The sequence below is a fragment of the Ostrea edulis genome, chromosome 4 (assembly GCF_947568905.1).
Source record: "Ostrea edulis chromosome 4, xbOstEdul1.1, whole genome shotgun sequence".
NCBI classification, from domain to species: Eukaryota; Metazoa; Mollusca; class Bivalvia; order Ostreida; family Ostreidae; genus Ostrea; species Ostrea edulis.
Window position 1 is genome coordinate 5,994,915 of NC_079167.1, and position 19,248 is coordinate 6,014,162.

Sequence of the window (19,248 nt, forward strand, 5' to 3'; positions counted from 1 at the left end):
TGATCGGATACATGTATCATAAATATTACCAAGCTCAAATTATAATGTGTGATGGTAGGTATAATTTGTGTAAGTTTATGCTGACTGATTTAGGTATAATTTGTGTAAGTTTATGCTGACTATTTAGGTATAATTTGTGTAAGTTTATGCTGACTGATTTAGGTATAATTTGTGTAAGTTTATGCTGACTATTTAGGTATAATTTATGTAAGTTTATGCTGACTGATTTAGGTATAATTTGTGTAAGTTTATGCTGACTATTTAGATATAATTTGTGTAAGTTTATGCTGACTATTTAGGTATAATTTGTGTAAGTTTATGCTGACTATTTAGGTATAATTTGTGTAAGTTTATGCTGACTATTGAGGTACAATTTGTGTAAGTTCATGCTGACTGATTTAGGTATAATTTGTGTAAGTTCATGCTGACTGATTTAGGTATAATTTGTGTAAGTTCATGCTGACTATGATTTAGGTATAATTTGTGTAAGTTTATGCTGACTATTTAGGTATAATTTGTGTAAGTTCATGCTGACTATGATTTAGGTATAATTTGTGTAAGTTCATGCTGACTATTTAGGATAATTTGTGTAAGTTTATGCTGACTATTTAGGCATAATTTGTGTAAGTTCATGCTGACTGATTTAGGTATAATTTGTGTAAGTTCATGCTGACTGATTTAGGTATAATTTGTGTAAGTTTATCCTGACTATTTAGGTATAATTTGTGTAAGTTCATGCTGACTGATTTAGGTATAATTTGTGTAAGTTTATGCTGACTATTTAGGTATAATTTGTGTAAGTTCATGCTGACTATTTAGGTATAATTTGTGTACGTGTATGCTGACTGATTTAGGTATAATTTGTGTACATCAACTGTGATTTAGGTAACATAGACCAGGTCCAGTATTGTGAGAAGGTGAAGGGTATAGTGGATTTCCTAGGATCTGAAATAACTACTGAAGAACTGGCTATGATCTGGAAAATGCAGGTACAAATCTGTACTCTTTATGTCTTTTGCTTTGTAGAGACTTTAATACATTTTGTGTTTTCATTTGAGAGTAAAAATATCGGAAGGAGATATGCAGATTATGCAAGGCATCAAAACATATATACATATGCTTATCTTATCTATACATGTATTCCACTACAGGTTGGCCAGACCAATCACGTGATAGACAATATTCACTCCATCATTGCTGCAGCTGCTGTTAAATTTGACTCGGCACAGCTAGAACACTTGTTTTTGTTGATTCAGAAGGTAAAATCCTGTAGAAATTCATGATAAGTATTTGTACAAATTGATATATTGAAATGATGAGTATTGACCTTATAAGATAGCAATGCTTACCTATGTTGTATACAAGTACTCAGTATGTTCATGTTTTTACAGAAATGGCAGGATGACCATAATCGTATGAAGGAGAAACTGCTTCGTCTGATTGGTAAAATAGGAAGAGATGCCAAAGAACCTAAGACTACAACCAGGGTAAGAGCGGAAGATTATCTCTAATCTCCCCCATCCCAATTTATTTGTCTTTTTCTATTGAATAATATAACGTACACATACATTGATTAATTCTGAATGTTTACAGGTACTAGAGCTGTTGTGGGATCTCTCTCATCTGTACATTGATTAGTTCTGAATGTTTACAGGTACTAGAGCTGTTGTGGGATCTCTCTCATTTGCCCACTCTGTCAAGACAGTTGATTGAGTTGGCACTGGAGGAGCACCTGGCCATCCTCAGTGACTCGTTCAGTGTGCGAGAACAAATCAAGCGAAACTATGTCATAAAGTGTGTCGAAGACATCAAAAAGGTCAGTGTCCGTGAAACGTTTGATGAAAATGATTACTTAATATATGTATCTGTAAATATATTTGCACAATTACTGTACAATATACTGTATGTTTTTTCTATAAACAGGGTGCCTGTGTTTTACCTTCTCTGAAACAGCTGCTAAATATTTGTAAAAATATAATGAAGCAAAATAACCACAAGTCAGAAAAGGTAAACACATAATTACTTTTACTCGAGTTAAAAATGCTATAGTGCTTTATTGTTTACTGATTTGTAATTAGATGCCACGTTTCTGTACCATACTGTAATGTTGCTGATTGTAATGAAGCACCACATCTGGTTTACTGATGTCATTGATTGTGTAGGGTATCTTACACGAACTGAACAAAAACCACGATGTGATAAAGCTGGTGACCCAGAGTCTGATCAAACTGCACAAACAAGCCCTTGTTACTGTTGGTGATGGACAATTAGGACCAGACAGTATTGTAGATGCCAGATATCCACACTCAGAGGTAAGGCTAAAACAGGCACACAAACTTTCAGACAGTATTAGAGGTGCTAGGTATTGCTCAAATTTGAGGCTTGAACAGGTACACGAACTTCAACAGGGTTCAAATTGCATAATTATTTAAAAACTGTTTAGATACTATGTATCAGGAAGTTTTCATCCTGTGTTGTCTTTTTTCTTCTTCTCAAGTTCATTGAAAAAATATTTTGTCTCATTTTCAAATTGTCCAAAATTATTTATGGGTACTTGGTAATGAGTATTGAAATCAAATTCGTCCAGTTTTGAATCCTTTCATTATGAGGGTGAAATGGCTGAAAATAAAACAGGAGTGAAAATATTCTTGTTTGCAGGATTTGATTTTGGCTTACTAACTGAAGAAAACAAAGTAAATATTTTGCATGCTTTATAGACTATTGTTTGTATTGTACTTGGTATGTGATATACTAAGGTGACTAAAGATATTTTATAATTTTCTTTGTAGTTTGTTTCAACACATCTACAGTTTCTCCAATACACACTACAGGAGGGGGCCCTCTATCTTCCATGGAGTCGAGCTCGGGACATTTGGGGAACACTAATTGCTAACTCTGATGCTTGCCAATGGGATAGAGAAGTTAGTATTAAAAGAACTGAGGAAAGATTTCTGTTGTGAAGATATGTTTAGGAACATTTTCTCCGCAGTACATACATGTATACATTGTACTGGTATTCTGATTTTTAGTACACATACACTCTGTAAAATATCTCATTTGTGTTATTTCAGACCTGCTTTGAGTGGTTCAGTAAAGGTTTGCCTGACCTAGAGATGGACACTCAAACTCAGCTGTTCCAGAAAGAGTTGTTGAAATTGGATCCTTCGAAACTCACAGAGAAAGGTTTGATTCTATGTATAGGTTTTACAGAGTTTTCTCACAGAGAAAGGTTTGATTTTATGTATAGGTTTTATAGAGTTTTCTCACAGAGAAAGGTTTGATTCTATGTATAGGTTTTACAGAGTTTTCTCACAGAGAAAGGTTTGATTTTATGTATAGGTTTTATAGAGTTTTCTCACAGAGAAAGGTTTGATTCTATGTATAGGTTTTATAGAGTTTTCTCACAGAGAAAGGTTTGATTTTATGTATAGGTGTCAAAGAGTTTTCTCACAGAGAAAGGTTTGATTCTATGTATAGGTTTTATAGAGTTTTCTCACAGAGAAAGGTTTGATTTTATGAATAGGTTTTACAGAGTTTTCTCACAGAAAAAGGTTTGATTCTATGTATAGGTGTCAAAGAGTTTTCTCACAGAGAAAGGTTTGATTCTATGTATAGGTTTTATAGAGTTTTCTTTGGCATATCAGAATGTGGCTTGTTTGATTAGATGTCCATTTATTTTTTTATTTGTCTTGTGTAGGTTTTACCTGCTTTAAGAATTTCTTTGAAAATGTGAACAAGTATGAACATCGTCTGAAAACAGATGGAAGCAGACTGGTAAGATTCCAATAACTGTGTTCCACATTGTCTTCTTGTGTGAAACTTGATTAGTTTGGAATGCCAATAGACGGTGTGTATAAAGAAGGCTTAAATATGTTTAACAGATAGTAGAGAAAAGTGAGCTGCTTGGTTTAGACTACATATGGGAGATCTGCCTGAATACTCCAGATGAGTCCATTGCAGACAAAGCCATTCAGCTTCTTCTGTGTGTCAGTTACACAAATCTTGCTGTCAGACTCAAAAAAGTAAGCATCGAGTGAAAAGTCTTAAAGATAAATAGTACTCAAATGATAGAACTAGCAGGCTTGCAAACATTAATTCATGATAAATGGGCACTTTGTGATATGTGCACAAGATATGTACTTAAACATTGCGTTATTTTCAGGACACTGTGAGTCTACATAAGAAATTCATATCAGAATGCTCCAATAGACTAGAGGTAAAAAAAAAATTATTTTCTGTATGTTAATTAAATAGTCAAATTATGTGTTTTGATAGATGTTCATTGAATACAACCTTTTCGTAATGAGTGGCCCTGTGATTTCAGGCAGCTATGATCGGGATGGGGGGGACTGCTATTGCCCAGGCCATCACCTGGGCAACAAAAACTTTAACGGCAGCCATTGTGAAAGAGGTAGCTAATGTACCACCACCCTCAAGGTAGGACTTGTTCATTCACTGATCTTAAAATTGTTATAAAATTTCATTCTTGTTACATGTACATCTAATAGGGTAATGTATTGCATGTTTTGAATATCTTATTCCATAGTAAACTAAATCAAGCATTTTTCATGGTACTTGTAAGATGAGACTTATTTTTCATTTAGCACAATTACGTTTGGGTGTTTCCCAAATAAGCAGATGATTGCCATTGGTATTTTGCAGGTCCATTAAGTTGATGAATATTGAACGTCTGCTGTGGATTGCTGAGGTGTATGTCCTGAATGTGGAGGAGAACCATCAAACAAGCAGAACTATTCTACCTCACGGCGCATCCTTCCACGGGCTGCAGATTAATTTAATGATCACCTGCGAGTCGCCCAAGCAGGAGTTTATTTTACTGGTCAGTTTTAAACATTTGGTAATTCAGGGTTGCAAGTCATGTGACAAAAATTTGTTTGCTAACATGGCCGAATGACTTGCATGACAGCAAAATAGATGTTTTGAGATACTGTTAAAACTTTTCAGCCTTAACAAAGCTTCTGATACATGCAGAAATAGATCTATAGTTTTTAGAACATTACCAAATGTTTGGGTCATGTTCATGTATTACTGGTAAGAGCACCCTATGTTTTAAGGACTATGCAGGGGCTTTCTTGCATTTGTTATTACAGTGAGGATAAGTATGAAACTCTATGAAAAACTGTGAAATTAGCTACATGTGTGCATTTCCGTTTTTGTTGTTGAGCAAGACCAGTCAGCATGTAGATAATAACTTTTTGACCACAGGCCTTGTGACAGTAATTATTGGTTGTCAATTGTAAATAGAAGTTTAGGGTTCCATAGAATTTGTACAGGTTCATGTATTACACAATGGAATACCTCCCATGTAGAGAACTGTTAAGCTTTTAAACTCTGAAATTGTGTAGAAGTTGGTTGTACATCCATACAAGTGTATAAAGGGGATGCCTATAGATAGGAACACTTACCATTAGTGAATACCTGCAAATCATTACTGTATGGAAATCTGTTGATTTTAATTAGGGTCTATATTTGTATACTATAGGGTTATGCTCTTGGACACATTCAGAGTCTTTTAGTGAAGGTACTATGCTGATTTTTAGGAATAAAATTTTATTTGTTTTTGTATTGGAAGGCCTTCTTTGAGCCCTTTTTAAATTGCAGTATTTATCTTTGTATAATTTCTACTATTAAAAGAAAAATAAAGTATTAATATTTTATATACTTCAGATACCTTTAAGTTATTTTGTGATTGATATTTTTGCTTACTTTGGGGTGCCCAATAAGCAGTAGGAGACAAAAAGTTAACCACAAACAAACTTTTACCTATATATCTCATACAATACCATCTTTTTAGCTCACCTGGGCTGAAAGCTCAAGTGAGCTTTTCTGATCACCCGTATTCCGGCGTCCGTCCGTCTGTCTGTCTGTAAACTTTTAACATTTTTGACTTCTTTTCAAAAACCACTTGGCCAATTTCAACCAATGTTAGCACAAAGCATCTTTAAGTAAAGGGAATTCTAAATTGTTAAAATAAAGGGCCAAGGGGAGATAATCAAGAAAAGGTAAAAATAGAATAGGGTCATTAAAAAATCATCTTCTTCTCAAGAATCACTGGGCCAGAAAAGATGAAATTTATAGATAAGCTTTTTTAGGTAGTGCAGATTCTAAATTGTTCAAATCCTGGCCCCCGGGGGTAGGATGGGGCCACAATAGGGGATCAAAGTTTTACATACAAATATAGAAAAAATCTTTAAAAATCTTCTTCTCAAGAACCATTGGGCCAAAGAAGTTGACATATACATGAAAGCTTTCTGACATTGTGTAGATTCAAGTTTGTAAAAATCATGGCCTCCTGGGGTAGGTTGGGGCCATAATAGAGACTAAGGTTTTACATGCAAATATATATGGAAAGTCTTCAGATATGGGCCAAGGTGACTCAAGTGAGCGATGTGGCCCATGGGCCTCTTGTTAAAAAAATTCTCCTGATCTGTCGTACAATTTCTTTTCATAACTTCATGACCTACTATTGCAGAGATATGATTTACAAAAGAAAAAAATTACTGTGTGATTAAAATGTATCTCCACAATTGTTGGTTGTAAAATCATGGTATTATAAAATTTTGAAAGGAAGCTTTTGTTATTTCTCAGATTTATAGTTTATTTAATCAAAATTGGACAGAAATTAGGTTGGAAGAATGTTTTTAAAAGCGATGGTTTTATATGGAAACTCACTTTTGTCTCACTACATTACATTTTGTTTAATTTATCATAAATTGAATATGTTTTTTGTGTTTGTACCTTAAACAAGTGCATGCATGTCATTTACACCAGACGTTGAATTATTTCATACAGTGCCATGGTAATGAGACATTAAGCTCAGTCAGGGCTCGGATTGCCAACAAACTCAAACAACCATCGGACAATGTGCAGATTGTGGCTCAGGACAAGATGGTGAGAACCTATTACCAATCTTCGATTTGTACAATTTTTTTTTCTTATTTTGACTTTTTAAAAAAATTTCCACCTGAAGATTTATGAAGTCTGTCACAGGAGAGGGCTAAAATAGGCTGTGGCTGCTGCCCAATCCCATTCATTATCATACCGCACACAATGAATGAGTTGCAGAGGGTATAATGTTTTTTACCCACCCATCAGTCTTGTTCTTATCAACACAACTCCTCTGAAACTACTCATCAGAATTTCATGAAACTTTGTAGTTATATACTTACTATGTAGATGTGCAAATTTGCAGGTACATGTAAATTTGATTCAGTATTTTTTTTTTAAAGTTATGCCCCATTTGAACTTAGAAGTTTGGCCTCTGTCAGTCCTGTTCTTGTCAGTGTAACTCCTCTGAAACTGCCAAACAGAATTTCATGAAACTTTGTAGTTATTAAGGGTATACTGTGTAGATGTGCATATTCTCGGGAAATTCTTACATGATTTTTTCTGGGAGTTATGCCCCTTTTGAACCTAGAAGTTTGACCGAAATATGCTATTTGGTCAACTTGCATGATACCTGTTTTCAAGCTGTTTGTAATTGAAATATTTCTGTTTTAATATTTTACACAATTTACATTTTTAAACATATTTTATGCATAATAATGTCATTCATTTTGGGGACTTGGAGTGTGTGAGCTTGCTCACCTTTTCTTTCATGTTGTGATTAAATATTGTTTAAATGAAATGACTATATCAACTCCATTTCAGTTGGATACCCATAAGGACCAGAAACTTCTACACCAGTTGGAGTTTGAGGACAATCAGTTGATACAAGCCCGTCTGACAGCATCAACGATGCAATCTCTTGGGAAAGAGGTAATTACAACTGTATAAGTTATCTTTTATATGCCTGTCTTTAGATGAAAAGTGGGATGTATTGTGGTACAGCGATGTCTGTACATCCATCCATCCTTCTGTCCGTTTGGGTTTTCTGTTTCTATTTTCATTTCTCTGTCACATATCAAGCTGAAACTCTCTATGTAGTGTTTTTTGTGGGTCATGTTGCAATTTTGATTCATTTTGACCTCTCTTGCAGGAGTTTTGACCCTTTATTTGAAAATGAATATTATACTTAGGGTTGTCTGGCTAACTCCTCCCACAATTTTCAAGTGAGGACCTTCCTGTTTCACAGTGTTTGTATGGGTATTGAAGATGTGCATGTAGCAAGGATTTTGATTTTTGGGAAAATTACAGGTTGTTGGACTTAGTCAGTTTGGAATTTTACACACAGAACTCGTGGTTTGTCCATCTACCTCCTGTCACAGTTCTAAGCTAGGACCTTTTATTCATACAATGCAAAGAAAGTATGTCACAGCCTGGTGATGGCTGATCCTACCTTAAGTAAAGTTCTACAACTCATGGCTTCAGAAAAACACCCTGCATAAGCTTTTCACAGGTGTATTATGTACCATTTCTGGTACTCTGATTTTCTTAATGATAAGAAGTTACCTGTTTGTAATACATGCATTTTCCAGAATTCACAGAATTCATTCTCTTTATACTTGTATTGTGTTTTATTTAAATTGAATTCATTGAATTTGTTCTGACAGTGTTATTGCTTGAAGGTACTCTAAATAAACTCTAATTGCCTTAATATTTTTTTTTAAGCCAATGACACCAACATCAAAGCAGAACTTTGACTTGGAGCAAGAGAAAATGTTACCAGGAGTTGTCATGGCAATTGAAGGCCAAGTGTTTGATATGTTGTATCAGCTGGCAGACTTAGATGAGCCCAGGTACATTTGACAGTCTATCTTTGTTTGAATGAAAAACATGATGAATTATTGAAAGTTTTGATTGCTTCTGGGTAAGATGCTTGTACATATACATACATACATGTATGTGTATTTCTGAAACCTTCTTTTGAAGGAAGTATTATGTTGCATACCAGTATTTCATGATGTTTGTAATGAAAACATCTAATGATTTTATTGTGCTAGGATTACTCATCGAGTGAGGAAGTTACTGATGCTTATACCAACAGACCCACAGATCTCAGAAACTCTGGAAAGCATTGGCAACAGAGTAAGGCTTCACTATCTATGAGATTAGATAACTATTTTTTGTTTGAATTCTTCTTGCCAATTCTTATCAGCAGAAAACAGAATTAGAATTTGCATTTTTTTCCTTGTACATGCATGTTTAACTTAACTGGTATATTACCTTGTTAATGTGTAATAATTAGGCATTCAATATGACTTTCCATATGATAGGGATTGAAGCAATGTGCCTCAGGTGATGATATTAGCCCCAGGGCTAGTCCCAGAAAATCTGCCTCAGCCTCTCCCCTCCCTAGCCCTCGTTTGGCCCCTAAGGATGTTCTGAAGTCACTGTTTGATGCCAGTGCCCAAGATATGTCAGCATTCCGTGTTCTCTATAATTTGGAGGTAAGTCTGCTTATGAGTGTCCACAAGATATTCAATGCATTTGCTTTGATTTTATCAAGTGGTTGGTAAATTTGAGCTTTCATTTTGTCGGAAAATTTAGAAATAGGTTGTTTATTTAATAGAAGTATATAATGTATTGATAATGTTATGCTCTTTACAAATAAATGTAGGTTCTGAGCAGTAAACTGATGCCTATAAGTGTGGACTTGGCCACCAGGATTAGTAGTCAGGCATTCTGTGATGACTTCCTGTCTGTGGGGGGTCTACAGTTGGTGGTGAATGTTCTACAGGCAGAGTCCCTGGCCCCAGAGGTGAATTACACAATCAGACAGGGATGTTACTCAATATGTCTGCAGCTTGCCCGCTTCCTGTTGTGTGGGCAGACAATTTTTTTGGAAATGGATGATATTCATGGAAGTAAGGAGGAAATCAAATCAGCATCCAGTTCATTGATGGCATCCTCCCCTCATACAACATCGTTTGTCAAGCAGTCTGCTGGAAGTCATGCTGTACAGGTACAATGTTTCCATGTGTTTTATCCGCTTACAACCATGCTATGGAGGGATGTAGTAACCTGGCCTTTCCTTTGAATTTGTACATTGATGTGGTCATATGGATGTGTGTTTGTGTTCAGGATTTAAGCCACACTTCTTCAATGGTCTTTATCAAACTTTTAGAAATAGAGACCTTAAATGTAAAGGTCAAGGTTATTGGAGGGACATTCCAAAATTCCTTGTGTGCAAGATTAGTCACATTTCTTATCTGATTTACATCTTAAAGAAATATATAATTTATATATATAATATGACTGTTGAATTAAGATGTTTGTTGTCATGGTCAAATGAAAAAGGTGAAGATCATTAGATAGTTTCCTAAAGTTTTGAGATACATAGGTATGATTTCTATCAATCATTCTGAAGAATGGTACTTTGCAAGTGTGCAGCTTTGTAAACCAGGTGTTATCTCATCTCCCCCTTGGCAGATTTAGTCCTATTATATAAATGTTGTTTGAATTTATTATGTAGAAGATGCAAGAACAATTTTCTACCAGCATTTTCTATAATGTATAATGGAATGCCCTTTTTTGATAGACCATGGATGTCCACACATTCACAGAAACAGTTTCCTGTTTTCTGCGTGTCACATGGGCAGCAGCTGCTGGAAGGCTCCACCTCATTGGCACATCTCAGGCGATGATTGACAGCTCCTCAGGTCACGGTAGAAGAAGCAGGCAGAGTAGTACAGGTACCAGAGATTTTTTACTTGTCATTGAAGACTGTAATATTGTCTAGTTCTTTAATTTTTGGCTATGAAATTTCATAGTTTAAATTTTAGGATTTGGAGTAAATGTGCTATATCACTGATAAGTAATTTTGATAATGCATCTATATGTAGTAAGCTGTTGTCTGTGATTTGTAGTAAGCTGTTGTTTATGATATGTAGTAAGCTGTTGTCTGTGATATGTAGTAAGCTATTATCTGTGATATGTAGTAAGCTGTTGTCTATGATATGTAGTAAGCTATTATCTGTGATATGTAGTAAGCTGTTATTATCTGTGATATGTAGTAAGCTGTTGTTTATGATATGTAGTAAGCTGTTGTTTATGATATGTAGTAAGCTGTTGTCTGTGATATGTAGTAAACTGTTGTCTGTGATTTGTAGTAAGCTGTTGTCTATGATATGTAGTAAGCTGTTATTATCTGTGATATGTAGTAAGCTATTATCTGTGATATGTAGTAAGCTATTATCTGTGATATGTAGTAAGCTGTTGTCTGTGATATGTAGTAAGCTATTATCTGTGATATGTAGTAAGCTGTTGTCTGTGATATGTAGTAAGCTATTATCTGTGATATGTAGTAAGCTGTTGTCTGTGATATGTAGTAAGCTATTATCTGTGATATGTAGTAAGCTATTATCTGTGATATGTAGTAAGCTGTTGTTTATGATATGTAGTAAGCTATTATCTGTGATATGTAGTAAGCTGTTGTCTATGATATGTAGTAAGCTATTATCTGTGATATGTAGTAAGCTGTTATTATCTGTGATATGTAGTAAGCTATTATCTGTGATATGTAGTAAGCTGTTGTCTGTGATATGTAGTAAGCTATTATCTGTGATATGTAGTAAGCTGTTATTATCTGTGATATGTAGTAAGCTATTATCTGTGATATGTAGTAAGCTGTTGTCTGTGATATGTAGTAAGCTATAATCTGTGATATGTAGTAAGCTGTTGTTTATGATATGTAGTAAGCTATTATCTGTGATATGTAGTAAGCTATTATCTGTGATATGTAGTAAGCTGTTGTTTATGATATGTAGTAAGCTATTATCTGTGATATGTAGTAAGCTGTTGTTTATGATATGTAGGAAGTACTGCTAGTACAGGAAGTGAGAGTGATGGACAGAGTCTTCATGCTGGGGTGTGTGCCAAGGCCCAGGACATCCCCACTAAAGATTGTAACATAGCCAAGGAGGCCTTGGAGATTCTCATCACGTGTCTACAAATCCGATGTGAACTCATTGGTAAGTACATAGCCTACAAATCCGATGTGAACTCATTGGTAAGTACATAATCTACAAATCCGATGTGAACTTATTGGTAAGTACATAATCTACAAATTCGATGTGAACTTATTGGTAAGTACCCAGTCTACAAATCTGATGTGAACTCATTGGTAGGAACATGAAATCAGATATTTTAAGTATATTATATAAGTATATTAAGTATAGTGGCATTAAAATCACCTTACACTATACATGTAATGATGTTTGTATATGAAATGTTTTATTGAAACAAAGTGAGTTTTGCAAAGGTAACATTAAGGAAAGTATTGATTAATTATGCCACTTGACAGTCCTGCATTAATGTTGAATCGTGCCTCATGATTTGAAATGAATTTCTTCCAGCATCCTTTTATTCCCTGCCTTGCTCCAGTGACTTTATTATTGATATTTTGGTGGGTTGTTCTAATGCTGACATAAGAAATGCTGCCCTTGAGCAGTTCTTTCTGCTGAGTCAGACAGAGTGTACAGCACAGCGAACCCCTCACCACTTCATGCTCCAGTTGTTGCTGAAGGCCTATGTTCCATTCTGGGTGTCATCTGCTTCAGCTCGTGGAGTGAGCCAAAGGTCAGTGTGCAGAGTAAATATCAAGCAAAATTACAGATGTATTCAGGACATTGGAGGTTAACATAAAGTGTGCATTTTTACTATAACCTAAAAACAATGGACTGATTTTCAGTTGACATGTTTTCAGATTGCTCGGTCAATGCAGTCAGTACTTTGATCTACTTTGCAAACTTCTGGAAGGCCTTTCAAGTAAGTCAAGATCTTGCATTTTCTTTTTGAAAGGGATGTTGAGATATGATGACATTGATTCCTGATTGGTTAGTTTGTTTAGCCTCATTATGAAGTCTGCCTGGTTATTACAGAGGAGGACCAGACAAAACTGCAGATGAACCCCACAGCCATGTTGGAAGATGAGGTAGCTTGGTTGGGAAATTTTGTTCCCTCTCTGCATCCTGACATGTCAGACACAGACAACAGTCTACTAGCTGGCCATCTAAAGCTGATCACCACACTGCTTACTTGTGAGGGGGTGGATGAAGAGGAGCATGGTAGGTGAAAAAAAAGAAGAAAGACAATTCAAGTAATCTGGGAATTTAATGTGAAAGGATGTAAACAAAAGCCAACTTCAATGTACATGTACATCAACGTCTCCATGTACAGCAGCCCATGTCACAGATGTGAATGCAGGTTTTGTATTAAAATTTCAATATTTGATGTCTTTCAGGACGAACCTTGGTGTATGATATCTTGCATGACTTCCTCTTTCCTGCCTCCAAAGTGATGATGGACAGTATGAACACCAGTAGTGAGGAGAAGCTTCAGGAAGTTAGTCCAAAGTAAGACCACAAGAAATATTAACCACTGCCTCTCTATATTTACTAAATGTACTGTAATTCGCAGATGATATGATGATGAAGAGAATATATATAAATGCCCTATTTTGACAGGTTATTTTAAAGGAAAAATCCTTAGATTTGGTCACTTTATATACAGGGAAGGTCAAATTCAATTGCAACCATATTTCAATATACCTGGATAACTGAAGTATATTTTAATAATTTGATCAAAATTAATTTATTTTTTATTGCTTTTAAATTTTGCCAAGGAACTGTTTTATTTTATTATTTGTATTGGAAAAAAAATATGTTAAAAAGTAATTTTCTACTTATGTATGAGAAATTCTAACTTGGAACATAGATTGGACAGTCCAAGCCAATGCTTCAGAAAAAAAGGTGTTGTTCTAGAAGGCTGTCATCCGAAATTTGTGATACAGGAACCTAACTATATAAATGTATATCACTTTTAGAATATGTGTTTGATTCTGCAGGTGCAGCAATTGTGAATCTCGTGTGGCAGCTTACAGGCTATTGATTGAATTGGCCAAGGGAAGCTACTCTATGTTGAGCGATATCTGTAAACAGCTGATTGAAATGCACCATCTTCCCCAGCCAGACTGTGCCAATGAGTGGGAGGTAGGTCAGGGTTATTCAACTTTGTGAGTTCTTATAATGATTTTATTTAAACAATATTCTATTTAATTCTGAATGGGATTGGGCAGCAGAATACATGTTTATAAACCTAGTTAATAAATGAATGTGAGTGAATTGTTCTTGCGGAAATTCACACTTTGTTGCTATTGTTATGTTCAGTACTTGCCGCCTGTTGATGGACGGGCCCGATGTGGATTTGTTGGGCTGAAGAATGGTGGTGCCACATGTTACATGAACTCGGTCATCCAACAGTTGTACATGGTGCCAGGAATTCCAGAGGTTGTGTTGGGGGTGGAGGAGGACAAAGCAGATGAAGAAAGGTCAGGGTTCAAAGTAACTTATTTGATTTAACAAAGACAAATCAAAGTGAAGTTTTTGAGGTCTGTGGCATGCATTCCAAATATGGATGTTGGAACTTAATCAACCTATTTGAATACAAAAATAAATTCTATCACTTGGTATATACTGTGTTATTAGTAGATAATGTATGTAAGACATTTACAACATGCAATTGATTGTGCATGTTCGTGAACCGAGCGAAATAAGTTTGCAATTGGTTATGCAAACATTTTCATCAGTAACAAATAATTTTTTGCCTTTGATTCATATCATGGTTGGTTAGCATTATACAGATATGTATATTTGAATTTGTAGTGAATACTATCTAAAGATTTAAATCAAAGCATAATTCCCTACATTCTATAGTGATAACACACCTTCTTGAAAAAAAATGTCTTTGTAACCTCATACATATGTACCCCACTCATCAAGGTTATCTATTAAAGTATGTATTGAAGAAGGGAATTAGGTTTTTCATACTAGAAAACATACTAGTGTAGATTATTTACAATGTAACTAACAAGTCATATCCTCGTGTTGAGTTTGATTCCTATTTCAAAAAATACAGATATTTATTTTTTTTTTGTAGTGTGTTTTTCCAAATTCAGCAAGTGTTGGGTCATTTACTTGAAAGTAAGCTACAATACCATGAACCTGAGAAATTCTGGAAGGTGTTTAAGCTCTGGGGCCAGACCGTGAACATCAGAGAACAGCAGGATGCTTTTGATTTTTTTCAAGCTTTGATTGATCAAATAGATGAACATCTTAAGGTAGGTTTTATATCTCAGTGAAGGTCAAACTGTTCATTTATAAACATTATATGTGAGTCATTGATGTGTATGCATTTTACCATGTTAAAATTGACACTGACATTATAACAGGCACTTGTTGAATTGAATTTCTAGTGACGCTGTATAATTACTGTAGATTCCTTATTTTACGCGAGTACTTCATACCGTGAAATGGCTCGTATATATGAAAATTGTGAGAACATGAATTTGTGAGTACTCTGTTGATCAAGAGCTTTTTCATGTATTTTAGCAATAAGAAAATAAAAGCGAGTAAATTTAATAAGTGATTGACACGCCTTGCGAAATTACGCATTAGTAAATTCCTAGTGTAATTTAGGAATTTACAGTATTACAATGATAACTCATGACATCATAATAGACACTGACTGTGTATTGATTGTCTAGTGACTGGGTATAAACATTACAATGATAACTCATGACATCATAATAGACACTGACTGTGTATTGATTGTCTAGTGACTGGGTATAAACATTACAATGATAACTCATGACATCATAATAGACACTGACTGTGTATTGATTGTCTAGTGACAGGGTATAAATATTACAATGATAACTCATGACATCATAATAGACACTGACTGTGTATTGATTGTCTAGTGACTGGGTATAAACATTACAATGATAACTCATGACATCATAATAGACACTGACTGTGTATTGATTGTCTAGTGACAGGGATTAAGTATTACAATGATAACTCATGATATCATAATAGACACTGACTGTGTATTGAATGTCTAGTGACAGGGATTAAGTATTACAATGATAACTCATGACATCATAATAGACACTAACTGTGTATTGATTGTCTAGTGACTGGGTATAAACATTACAATGATAACTCATGACATCATAATAGACACTGACTGTGTATTGATTGTCTAGTGACTGGGTATAAGTATTACAATGATAACTCATGACATCATAATAGACACTGACTGTGTATTGAATTTCTAGGGACAGGGATTTGGCTCACAGAATTTTCAATGAGAGTATGTTAAGATCATCTCTATTCTTCAGCTGATTTTGTCTTTTTCCTTTATATATGTGTTACCCTTAGATCCTTGCTTTGTGGACGGGCCTTTGGCATCCAAGCTTTGCTCAGTATTAGCCTCCTTTCACATAACTGATGTAAACCAACATTACTTGCGATTTTATAATAAATAACTATCAGAAGTGGGGTTAACAGATTTAGGAATGCAGAGTACGGGTATGGAAGTGAATTCTTTATATTTGGACCCATTCATTGCTTATGTATTTTTATGGTAATTCAAAACAATACACAATATCTTTATATCTATCTTTGTATCTTTATAAAATTGAAAAACCAGAAATTTCCAAAATCTTTGAAATTAACACTGTGCATGCGTATATGATCACATGCACATTTACATGTATTGAATTATTAGATTAATATTTGTATTTGTAGGTCACCTGAGTTACTCGTATTGAATTATTAGATTGATATTATTAGTTACACAGTTAGTTAGTGACCTGATATGGAAAAATACATGGTGTGAAAAGAAAACCCGTATCGGGCGAGGCGAAGCCGAGCCCCGATACGGGTTTTCTTTTCACACCATGTATTTTTCCGTATCAGGTCACTAACTAACTGTGTAACGAATTTATCACACCGAAGACCTCTAACTGTATATGTGGGGGTCTATATCATACAACTTAGTCAAATGTCTTTCCTTTTGACACGGCTGCAAGTCAAACCCGACGATAAATAAAATCACTCGCCCAATACGGATTTTACTCGCATGATACGTTTTTTTTCACGGCGTCATGTGACCAAGATCTGACCAATTAGATTTCAACAATTTTGTCTGAGGCGTGATAATTGTATGTGTAGGTCACCTGAGTTACTCGGGTGACCTATTGCTTTGGTCTGCATTCGTTGTGCATTAACAATTGAACATTTTTAAATTCTTCATAACTACCCTTCCAATTCTTTTCAAAATTGATTTGAAGCATCCCTGGGACAAGAGCGTCATAAATTGTAAATTTCCAGACACCTGCACCCCTGAACAAAAACTGCCAAAAAATTGATAAATTTTCATAAATAATTTTCTCTATACAACTGCACATCTGTAAGAAAAATTAAATGCATAGTCGAAGGTCTTTATCAAAATTGTACATTTCATTATCCTCGGGGTGGAGGTTGACTCTGTGGTGGAGCCAAACTTGGCATATAGTGTTTATGTGTAAAACATTTAGATAATGTCTTTTCTAATGCTATCAGATTGAAGGAGCAGGTAGCCCTTTACCAAACATGTAAATTTCCTGATCTCAGTGGTAGGGGTTTTGGTACAAGGGTGGGGAAAGCAGAAAGGTATGTACCAAATTGTGAATATTCAACCCCAGGCTCTGACTCTAGGGCAAGTCCAAAATAGTCATATAGTGTTCATATAACATATTACTAGTATATTATTTAGTCTTCCATCAAGAAGAGTAAATTTGGGAGCATTTGTGTTATAAGAACACATCTTGTTTTATACTACTGCTGAATATTAGAATTTCACTTCGATATACAGAACAGGAGAATCATTATAGATTTCTTTGCCCTTGGGGCTAGTGATACTTTTAACTAATACTCAGTTGACTGATAAGGTCTGTGGGCCTCTTGTTTTAATAGGAGATATGGTTTGAGGTAATCTTAAGCATCCAATATACAGTATAATTCTGTTAATTTGTATTTCTTTTTTTATTATTTTTAGAAAAATAGCAAACAAGAAATCTTCAAAAGAAAGTTTCAAGGAATTTTCTCTGATCAGAAAATTTGCAAAGATTGCCCTCACAGGTTTGTTATTTTTTATACAGTAGGTCCATGCTGACAAGACCAAGGGGATCTTCTGGATATTTGCATTGAGATCATTTCACACTCTGAAAAGTGGTAACTGTATTAAAAATAACAGATTTTGTCATCAGGTATGAGAGAGAAGAAGCTTTCTTGGCCCTGAATCTGACGGTGAAGAATGCCACGCTACAGGACTCACTAGATCAGTTTGTTAAGGGGGAGCTACTGGAGGGGGATAATGCTTACTTCTGTGATAAATGTGGAGAGAAGGTAAATGACAAATAAATCAAAAATACAAAACACCATGTTAACTACTGTAATAGTCAGGTAGATATAAGGAATGATAGACACAAAATGTCATGTTAACTACCACTAATAGTCAGGTAGATAGAGGGATTGATAGACACAAAAGGCCATGTTAACTATTGTAATAGTCAGGTAGATAGAAGGAATGGTAGATACAAAATGTCATGTTAACTACCGCTAATAGTCGGGTAGATATAAGGAATGATAGATACAAAATGTCATGTTAACTACCACTAATAGTAAGATAGTTAGAAGGATTGATAGACACAAAATGTCATGTTAACTACTGTAATGGTCAGGTAGATATAAGGAATGGTAGACACAAAATGTCATGTTAACTACCACTAATAGTCAGGTAGATATAAGGAATGATAGACACAAAATGTCATGTTAACTACCACTAATAGTAAGATAGTTAGAAGGATTGATAGACACAAAATGTCATGTTAACTACCGCTAATAGTCAGGTAGATATAAGGAATGGTAGACACAAAATGTCATGTTAACTACCACTAATAGTCAGGTAGATATAAGGAATGGTAGACACAAAAGGCCATGTTAACTACCGCTAATAGTCAGATAGTTAGAAGGATTGATAGACACAAAGTGCCATGTTAACTACCGCTAATAGTCAGGTAGAAACAAAGTTAAAACACTGAATTAAATTTGAAATAACAGCATATCAAGTCGTTAACAGAGTATAGTAACTGTGCAATAATTTTGCAAAGTAATATTTACAAGATTACGATGAATGTATTATAGTTTCAAAGAAGTAATTTTAGTTTCTTTAAAAAAACCCATCTCTGATTAGATATACTAAATCATAGTTGTAGAGTAGTTGTTTTAAGGTTCATCATTTTTACTGTAGTTATGCTTCAAATGTGTAATAATTGACATATCGGAGGAAAACTAAATATTTCCACTTCTTTATAGAGAAACACAATGAAACGGATGTGCATTAAGACACTTCCCCCATTGCTGTGTATCCAGCTGAAGAGATTCGGCTATGATTGGGAAGCAAATCGAGCTCTCAAGTTTGATGACTATTTCAAGGTTTGTGAAAAATTGAATGTGCTAA

General features: G+C 34.9%; 1 protein-coding gene across 1 annotated transcript in view; it reads left to right on the forward strand.

The window, feature by feature from the left end:
- The window catches only part of LOC125669925 (ubiquitin carboxyl-terminal hydrolase 24-like), a 60,127-nt gene that overhangs the window by 13,577 nt on the left and 27,302 nt on the right, over positions 1-19,248 (forward strand). Inside the window, exons 11-41 of the mRNA XM_048904774.2 lie at positions 886-989; positions 1,152-1,259; positions 1,392-1,487; positions 1,655-1,816; positions 1,924-2,007; positions 2,163-2,312; positions 2,790-2,921; positions 3,072-3,183; positions 3,698-3,774; positions 3,882-4,022; positions 4,163-4,216; positions 4,325-4,437; positions 4,663-4,840; positions 6,814-6,912; positions 7,672-7,779; positions 8,572-8,699; positions 8,904-8,988; positions 9,177-9,350; positions 9,521-9,865; positions 10,442-10,595; positions 11,718-11,873; positions 12,258-12,480; positions 12,608-12,669; positions 12,783-12,968; positions 13,145-13,256; positions 13,748-13,892; positions 14,070-14,230; positions 14,839-15,019; positions 17,785-17,867; positions 17,996-18,134; positions 19,104-19,223. Coding sequence (XP_048760731.2) covers positions 886-989; positions 1,152-1,259; positions 1,392-1,487; positions 1,655-1,816; positions 1,924-2,007; positions 2,163-2,312; positions 2,790-2,921; positions 3,072-3,183; positions 3,698-3,774; positions 3,882-4,022; positions 4,163-4,216; positions 4,325-4,437; positions 4,663-4,840; positions 6,814-6,912; positions 7,672-7,779; positions 8,572-8,699; positions 8,904-8,988; positions 9,177-9,350; positions 9,521-9,865; positions 10,442-10,595; positions 11,718-11,873; positions 12,258-12,480; positions 12,608-12,669; positions 12,783-12,968; positions 13,145-13,256; positions 13,748-13,892; positions 14,070-14,230; positions 14,839-15,019; positions 17,785-17,867; positions 17,996-18,134; positions 19,104-19,223 — 4,172 coding nt within the window. The remainder of the gene's footprint in view (positions 1-885; positions 990-1,151; positions 1,260-1,391; positions 1,488-1,654; positions 1,817-1,923; positions 2,008-2,162; positions 2,313-2,789; positions 2,922-3,071; positions 3,184-3,697; positions 3,775-3,881; positions 4,023-4,162; positions 4,217-4,324; positions 4,438-4,662; positions 4,841-6,813; positions 6,913-7,671; positions 7,780-8,571; positions 8,700-8,903; positions 8,989-9,176; positions 9,351-9,520; positions 9,866-10,441; positions 10,596-11,717; positions 11,874-12,257; positions 12,481-12,607; positions 12,670-12,782; positions 12,969-13,144; positions 13,257-13,747; positions 13,893-14,069; positions 14,231-14,838; positions 15,020-17,784; positions 17,868-17,995; positions 18,135-19,103; positions 19,224-19,248) is intronic.